Source organism: Cajanus cajan, chromosome 1 (assembly GCF_000230855.2).
Source record: "Cajanus cajan strain Asha chromosome 1, NIPB_CcT2T_4, whole genome shotgun sequence".
NCBI classification, from domain to species: Eukaryota; Viridiplantae; Streptophyta; class Magnoliopsida; order Fabales; family Fabaceae; genus Cajanus; species Cajanus cajan.
The window spans coordinates 22,866,900-22,876,473 of NC_138517.1; the positions used below are offsets into that span (position 1 = coordinate 22,866,900).

The window sequence follows — 9,574 nt, forward strand, 5'->3', positions numbered from 1 at the left end:
TTTTATTTGTAGGTTTAAGACATTTTGTATCCTTATATCTTAATTAATAAAAATGTTTAAAAATTATCAATGTTTAGTAGATCAATCGATTTGCATTTGATTTTTAAATTTGAATTCGAGTTTTATCTTTATAAAAATGATTAATTTTTAAATTAAAAAATTTAAAGATAAAATTATCTAAAAATTATATATACTAAATGAGACAATCTCTTTTATTATATGTTATAGATGTAAGAGTCTCATATGTGGATGTAAGAAAATAAAAAATAAAGATAACTCCTCTGTCTCTCTGAGATCCGATTTTTCCCGATTTTTCTAGGAGATGGAGAGAAAGACATGTTTTTATACATAGTACTCATTTTTATTATGAAATTATCTTCAATAGTAACTTTTATTTGAAAAACTTCCACCACTATTCTTATATATAACATATCATACCCATGAACATTTCACAGACTCTGTTCTTAGCTTAAATTATTCTGTTTTACAAAAATGTATTTTAGCAGCAGCAGGGAAGTTGCATATTGTCTTAAGTAATTAGATATAAAATTTCAAATTATTAGAAACTAAAAGGGTGGTATTACTTTTGGCATGTTACATAAATACATTGTTGTCCCATCATTCGTGTTATCTTTCAAAAATGAATTAAATTATGGTATACTTATGGTTGACTCTAAAGTATATATGACGTTTGATATAATCTTTAAAGCAAAAATACTAGCATTCACATCTATCAATGAAAATAATGATATAAATATTAATATAATATAGTGGCGATTCTAAAACTATATTATATAATATTGTAACTTTTAAAAAAATCTAATTTCATAAAATAAAATTATTATAGTGGCAATTTTAAAACTACCACTAGGTGGAGCCAACTATTTTTGGACAAAAAAACAATACAAAAAGGGTATAAACTTATGAACATTTAGATTAACATGAAATCTAGACTTTCTAAAGTAAATCATGAGCGATTCGATTGGCTTACTTATAAAGAAATTTGACAATAAAATTTGAATTTCTAATCAAAATCTCCTCACACTTCCTCAAAATAAAGTTAGTTTCATAATTTATATATTTTTTTTATATGTTACTACTTTGATAATTTTCTGATAGTCAGATTCAATGACAAATTACGTGAGATTCATAATGATGACTCAAGTCAATGACTCAATGCATAGAATAAAGTCATTGTTTCTGTCTCCAAACATTTAATATTACTTTGATACCAATTGGTTAAAGTTGAAAAGAATTTGTCACAATGAACACATATGCAAACTCCATATCCATAGTGTCCAAAATTAGTAAAAACATCAACATTGATATTGCAATTAGTACTCCAACAAAACATTGACCATGATGAAATTGCATGAGTCAAGATTGGAGTATGAGGTTTATTTTTTCATTGTCTAGTGCAAACTTTCAATTATGAATCATTTACAATGTCAGGTGGAAGTGAAAGTAGTTGTAAACTCTACATTATTTCACACATTATCATTTCTCTCCTTCCATATACATCAAAACCTAGAAACCAAATTTCTCTTCTTCTTCTTCTTTTTTTTTTTTTTTTACTGCTGTCAAATTTTCAAGAGTCTTAAAAAAAATGACATCATTGAAGTCTCCGTCCTATCTCCAATAATTTACTTGTATATATAAAGCTTAAGATAATAAAGTCAAATGCAAAGAACATTATTTGGATTACTATTCAAAGAAAATATGAGCGTAGGGACTTAGCTAATATATATAATGACTCATTGCCTTGTCATTTGCCAAGTTCTTGAAATTGTTTTGGCGTCAAATTTTATTGATCCAAGATCAAATGTGTTTCAAATGAAAAAAGAGCATACTAGTTGTTTCATGTATATTGTATACTTATGTGCATAACCTATTGTGAGAATAACTTTTTTGAAAAGCCCTTCTCTTCCTCTCTATCTTTTTCTCTTTTTAACCAAGAAAAGTTCTCTTATTAAGCCCTTTATTTTCACTAAGTTTACTAAGGTAAAAGATAACTGATTTTCGTTCAGTTACGAGCAATTTTGTTTTCTGCACCCTGTAGACTAATATAATTGGTGGCAACATCCTAGCTACTATCTACTCCGGAACTAAATGCATCAATACCGAATTACATGACGAAGTTGTGCTTTTTTCCTTCGCCCTTTTCTTCACAAAAGGTACAATAATCCCTTTTAACAGAAACGCAATTCAGAATTATATAATTTGAAGTTTGCAATAGTTTCTTGAATCAGTTGAAAGTTGAACATGCCTGGAGATAAAAGCAAGACAGTTCTTTCTTGAACTGATATCTTCCCTATTGTCTAATCCACAATTTCTATTTCTTTTTAATAGAATTTTCACCCCCTCTCCTAAACACTTGTTCATCCTAGTTAGAAGGAAAGAACTAAGTAGCTACATGTTTTACAAAAAGTTTATTGATATGCCTCTATGTTGTCATCTCCTCTTTGCTATTTGGAAAGTCCTTTTCAAGAAATGATTCGCAATTCGATCGTTTCTATAGCACAACACCCTCAATATTGTGTTGGGGTCAGTTCTACTCCACTTTCTTGTAGTTGGTGGCATTGGCAACTTCTGACCATTCCCAAATACTCCGACACCCTTTATCTCACTTGATAAGGTAGTCAAGTTTTCCATCAATTTTTCAGTACTCATTCCCATTAGTGCTATCACTCCCTCCACTACCTCAGCCTCTTTCTCCACCACATTTTCTGCTATCAGTTCTTCTCCACAAGAGTGGAATACCTGCTTCAAACTGTGAAAGTCCTCTTGTATGTTTTGGTGATCAGATTCATTGAACACCCTGGTGGTTCCACCAGCAAGCAAAACCGTGAGGAATGCATCAAATGAGGCCTTCATAACTTCCTTCACAGCAAGTGACTGAGCTCTTTCTGTCAGAATTGCTGTCATTAGTTTGATGTTATGCTTAAGGATTGTCAACACGTTGTTGATCCGAGAATTGACTACATCGCCGACGTAGAGGCTGTCGTAGAAGAAAGTGCTTGAGTCCAAGAACATGAGACGATAAGAAGCAACTTCTGAGACATGCTGGCAGGCTGCTAGGATGGCAGTGTTGGTTGTTTCAAAGTATGAAGTGCTGTTTGTGGAACTGTGGCGATTTGAAGGAACAATTCCTTGTGTTAAGGAGAGTGATTTGTCAAGTGAGGGGATATGAGAAAGGAGATAGTGTAAGGTGTTGACACGAATGTAGAGGCGTTGCGTTCCACGGCTAGTGCATGAGTGAGGATGATTAGCTTCATATATTCCATATATGTGTGGATCTTCACAACTAACACTGCAAGGACTAGCTATCTTCCACAGCTTGTGAAACTTTGAATTCCTGTTGCACCTGGTTAGTGGGGGAAGAGTGGGAGTGTAGTTTTCTTTCAAACCTGAGAGGCATTAGATCAAAATATGAAAAATCAGAATGTTATAATCTTTGTTGCTTCCTAGTCATTGTGACTTGATTAAAATAACAAGTACTATTAGTATAACATTTCCTATCTTGTATTTCAAAATTCAAACAAAACAAGTCTGTGGAGCTTTTTAGAGTAAACAAATTTAGCTTTAAGAGTACTTACCACATGCTGCAACAAACATAACGTAATCACGGAAGATTTTTTGTAACCCATCAGCAAGTTCTTGAACTAAATCTTCAGTTATTGGTATTGGAATTTGAAAGAATTCTTGCACAATCTTCTTGGACAAATTCATCAGCTCTACTACTGATTTTGCACATGGCTCTGATTTAGACTTTGGATTCCATGCCTGAATAAAGAAGAAAACAATGCACAAACTAACTTCAAAACAAAAATATATCACATAATTTTCTTAATGCACAATATGTTGTGTTCTCCCTCCTGTTTTATTTGTAGGAAAGAGGGTAAAACTTACTTCATTTTCTTTTGCTCTCTGCAAACACTCTCTCCCTTTGTTCAGTGATTCATCTATCCATTTCTTAACAAGAATCAATATGGTTGGCTCAACTTCAAAAGGAACCATCTCTCTCACTACTGTTTTGCCACCATCCTCACAATCAGCTGAATCTTCAACTACCATTTGAACCAAAACATCTTCTAGCATTTTAGACCTCTGCAATACTAAAATTACCTCAGCTACTATTGATACGGTCGTTTCACTTAAAAATTGTTTTAGCACTTGCCCATAACAATTGTTAAGTGTCAATGCTGCTACTGCAGCTGCTATGGTGTGCCATTTCTTTAATATTGGACTATAATTTTGTCTCTCTCTCATTGCTAAATATTCTGTCTCCTGAGCTAATTGAAACATCAATTCACCTATTTCATGCTTTGATTCCAATTCAGCACATTTTGCATTAGCTGCTTCCATTGCCTGCAATCATCAAAAAACAAAGATATGATTATTTTTTTTCACTTCTGAACTAAAAAGCAGAAAGTTCAACAAGTAAATAACCATTATGTATAAAAAGTCCATTAGGCTTAAACATGTTTTAAATCTGTTCAAACACAATAAATTTTAGTCCTTTAAAAATACAAATAAAATACAGGTTTTTAGTCTTTGGAGAGCAACTAAAAATGCAGCTTTTCTGAAATGTGAGAACAACAAATTAATAAAATTTAAACACAGATTAAAATAAAATATAATAATCATATTTTTTAATGACCAACTGACCAAGAATATATTTAAGCCAAATTATATGCATACGGGTCTACATGATGCTTCCAAGACCAATTTTTGTCAATATTAAAATAATATTTAAATAAAAGAAGTCATGTTTTACGAACGTATATTAATTTTTAATTATTTATTTTCAGACACTGTGTAAATTATGCTCATGGAAAATATATATATATATATATATATTCTTCTAACATCAACATTTGGGATTGTTCCTACCTTTTGAAAAGCATTTGTGATTGAAGAACGAATATAATCATCAACTTGATTCTCGGAGGAATCCACCTTAGTTTTATCTCCATTCTCTTGCCCTCCTCCATCCGAACTTGTAACATCCCCCAAAACCTTGGATGCTAAACACACCACTGGAAGAAGGTTTTCAATTTGTCCGATATCTGCTCCCTGGAAATACTCATAGTAGTTAAGCAATCTCTTATCTGCCCACTCCTGCAGTGAACTAAGAACAGCTTTCAATATCTCTACATAAAAGGACTCCCTTTCTTTCTTGGCATCATTTGCCACCTCATTCAACATGGCATGTGAAGCACAAAGAAGATCAGGCTCCACCTGCTCAGTTTCCACATATTGTTGAAACAACACCCATGTGAACAACACATTGTGAATTGGCCTATTGATCCCTAGTGTTGACCATGTTTTCTTTATCAACTCAAGTTGCTCATCAACCTCATCAAGCACCGAAGTCTCATCCTTAAGGTCAAAAATGGATTGGAGGAGGGAAATGTAGAGGTGGATGTTGACAGGGTAGCCATTGGCCCAGTGGCAAATGTTGGTGGTGCTGTCATTGGGGCTTCTCATGGATAACGACACCACTGAGTTGCTGAAGGTTCTCATTGTGTCTGAGTTTTTGCCTGTGTCTAGTGGCTTGAATTCTGCACTGCGGATTATGCCCCTGAGGTTTATTGCGAATGTGTTTGTCTTTTCTACGGGGATTGAAGGGTGCAAGAGGAGACCTGCTTCTAGGAGCTTGAGTTGCCTCTTTTGCCACAAGTGGTACTCATGGGAATCGTTGAACTCTGAAGGCTTTAGGTGGCGAAGGAGTTCCAAAGGGAGAATGATTGTTTCTGCTTGTCGACCAAGCTGCAATTCAAGTGTTTTGAAAGGAAAAAAAAACAAGAACTTTTCATTAGTGTACATGTGTTGGTATATTTAGTGTTACAAGAGCCTTTTATATGTTGTTAGATTCATTGTTTTCTTAATCCATCTTGTCCACTTTGTTAATTTGGATAAACTACTCTGTAAATACTTATGGATGAAGAAAATAAGATACTAATTTTAAGCATTTGCAAAATCATGCAGAGCAAACACTAGAGGCAATATTCTCTATTTATAGATCCGGAACTTCTCTCAGAGAATGTGATTTCCTGATACATGTGATCAAATTAAAAGAGTTTCTAACACCTCAGATATAATCAACCATTTAATGTCAAGTGACCGAGAGCTTTTTTAAATATATATTTAGAAAGATTTTTGAGAATTTCTTTACTAAAATTAAAAAAAAATTTAATAAAGAAATTCTAAAAAATGCGTCTAACTTACATTTAAACAAACTCGAAATACATTATTGGAGAGACTAAAATCAATAAAAGATAATTATTCTTTTTTTTTTCTTGAAACAGTACATTATTAAAATTTATTACATGAAGAAAATTAGCAAAATAGTCCTTTTATTGGCAAAACACTCTTATTAAAGATTAGCTGATAACTCAATTCAACTAACTAAAAATAGGGACTACATTGCCATTTCAACCCAAATATTTGTCATCAATCTAGTCATTGATCATTATGCAAAACTAGAACCACAGCCAAAAAAGGTAAAAATAACATTCAGAACCCCACCCAAAAGAAACCAACAAACATTTTAAAGAACAAAAGATTATAATTTAATTTTAACTTACTATCAACATAAATATTTTTATACTATAGATTCCTTGAATATAACTTAAATATTAGAAAACTCAATAATCTATTTTGCACTACAATAATGATTAAATAATGGTGTAAAAAAACATTTTCAGTGTATTTTAATTAAATTAAAAAAAAATCAAATAAAAATTTGTTTTCCTTATATAAGACATATAAGAAGTCGCATTGGTTTAAATGGAATTAGATTAGATTCTTTACGCAAGTATTAGATCCAAGTATTTTCGATGGAAAAAACGTGGTTCACTAAATTAAATGTCCAGTTTCTTCTTAGCACTTAGAGAGCTTAGTCTAATGAATATTTGGCACAAATAACGTAACTAAAAACAATTGTTCGCATGCACATGTTGTCTTACTTGGCCAACAAGCGTCCTCACGAGGGTTTTCCTCAGGCGGCTGTCGCTCTGCTCCGTCACCCCCATCTGCAGCCTCATGACTTCCGCCATGGTCATCGTCCGCCGCGGCACGCCCCGAGACCGGGGACTCCTGTCGGCCACCGGAGACGCCGGCGCCGCCGACCCCATCATCCTCTGAGACAAGGAGCCTTTCAGCATCTTCAACCCTAGCGCTCGCTTCACCCTACTCGTCTGCAACGCCGGCGCCGGACTCGTCCCCCCACCGTTCCCCTCGTGCTTAGAATAAAACGTGATCGCGCTCCGGCCACCGAACCCCGGCGAGGACCGACACGCCGTGAAGAAGATCTCATACGCCGTTTCCCTTATGTCATCGTGGTCAAGACCTTCAAGCTTGTCAAACGGCCACGCTAGGTCGCTTTCCTTGTCGTGGAGACACACCCTGTAACAAAATAGTACTTAACATTTTGTTAGAGATGATACATGCATGCATATGATCTTTCTTTTCATTAATAACATGACATGATTTCTAAATAAATTTCTCCACAGTTGCTTATGTTTGATACGTAAAAAACTTGAAAATGAAATTCAGGATTCTAAATTATTGATCCATTCGCGGTGAATCTAAAACCTTTTACGTGATCAAACATTTTTCTAAATTAAAATCAACATGTGCATGTTTAATATATGAAAAAGTTAAATGGGATTCATGATTGTAGTGAATTTAAAGTGATGTATATATAATCAAACTTTTTTATAAATTAAATTCAACTATTGCATGTATGATACATAAAAACGTTAAATGAAATTCATGGTTCTATGTATTGATATAGTCACAATTGTAGTTCTATTGGTGAATCTAAAATTCTTTACGTTGCGATCACAGTTATGATTTGTAGACAACAATTTAGGACTCGGATGAAAGAGTCTTTATGAAGAATGAATACATGCGTTGATTTCAATTGATAAAAAAAATTCATTTTATACTTTTAGATAGTTTTGATAAATAGCTAAGATTAAGTTTGATCTTGAAAAATTAGATTATGAAAGAATATTCTTTAAATACTAAAATTACATATTGAATTTGGATTTTTGTATCCATAATTTAAAAAGTTTGTGCGATTATTGCCGAAGAACTGAAATAAAATATAGGGTAGAGCTATGACACAGTAACTATATGGGGTCTACCCAATGCTAGATGCAAAGACGCATAATAGATCGATAGAAACATTATGAGCTATCCCGTAATAAATTCAGTGATTGCTGATATTTTTTTCTTGATCCCTTCTCATTGCGATCATTTTTTATAATGTTTTTTGTCTTTAAAATGAAATAGTTTTGACATGATGGTTACCTTCGTTTGTTGGAATGGCAACCAAGATCACGATGATAATAGTGGTGGACGGAGGGCGATGAGGTGGAAGGGAGGAGGCCGGAGTCAGATTCATGGGAGGTGGGAGAGGGAAAGTTGGGGAAGGGTCCGGGGTAGGAGTCACGGCGGGAGTGGACATTTGTCGGCGGCGGCGAGAGGGGAGGGAACAGCGGGCCGGGTAGCGATTCACGGCGGTTGTGGCCCCCGGTGCGGCGAGCGTCGAAAGCGGAGGGAGGGAAGGGATCCGGGGTGGGGTCATGGTGATGGAGGATTTGTGGCGGAGGGATGGAAATGGTGGGGGACAGTGGAGGGAAGGGGCCGGGAGCGGAGTCGCGGCGGCGGGCGTGGAGACCCATGAGGTGGTGGCATGCGACGCAAAATGTGGAGAGAGGGTGGTGGAGGCTGATTTGTTTGGTTTTTTTTTTTAATATATACGGTGGAGAATGGAGAGAAAAAGAAAAGAGAGAGGGAAGTGATGAACTTGTGAATAGGATATTCTTGGCGGGTTTTTCTGTTAGTGACGGTTGTGATTTTGAGAAAGTGGTATTACTATATTGGTGATGATGATGCGTTGGGTTAGCAAAGTTATCTAAAATTTTCCTTGCCGTTTAAAAAAAGAAAACACAAATCAACACTTCTCAATTCTCAATGTCTTTCCTTCTATTGCTATTCCATAATCGATGTTCAATACCATGTTTTTAAAGATGGGTTTTATGATCATATCACGCTATCAATTTTTATAAATTATTAGTTATTTATGACACTACATTTTATTTTTGTTCTTGCCAAAATACAATTGAAATTTTTATTTTTATTTTACTTTTTTTTATAACTATGCAATTATCATATTTGAGATAATTGTGATAAATATATATTATAATTTAAAATAATTGTGACTAATAATTTTATGTACATTATGGTTGGTTGGAAGAGACCGAAGGGGAGCAAAATCTCTCTTCACCTAATTTTAATTTTCCTCTAATATTGAGAGATTTGGAGGGAATGGAAATTTTTTTTAATATAATGTCCAAAATATCTTTATTTTATATGTTTAGGGTTTAGAATTACATAGATATAAAGGTAAATTAATTTTTAAAATGCTTTTTATCCTTTTGAGAACCAGACAAGAAAAATGCCAGCCCTTATCCTTTCCCTTTTTATTAATCAAATATAAAATTTTTAACTCCTTCCCTCTTCTTTTCTTCCTTCCTTTCAACCAATCAGATTCGTAGTG

The 9,574-nt window shown here is 34.1% G+C and overlaps 1 protein-coding gene across 1 annotated transcript; it reads right to left on the reverse strand.

The window, feature by feature from the left end:
• Positions 1 to 2,187: 2,187 nt before the first annotated feature.
• LOC109804342 (protein unc-13 homolog) lies at positions 2,188 to 8,832 on the reverse strand. The gene is made up of 6 exons (XM_020366159.3): positions 8,323 to 8,832; positions 6,972 to 7,410; positions 4,894 to 5,772; positions 3,910 to 4,368; positions 3,597 to 3,783; positions 2,188 to 3,407 (listed from the first exon to the last, which is right to left on the reverse strand). The coding sequence occupies exons 1-6, from the start codon at positions 8,694 to 8,696 to the stop codon at positions 2,452 to 2,454; spliced, it is 3,294 nt and encodes a 1,097-aa protein (XP_020221748.1). The 5' UTR covers positions 8,697 to 8,832; the 3' UTR covers positions 2,188 to 2,451.
• Between the last annotated feature and the right edge of the window lie 742 nt (positions 8,833 to 9,574).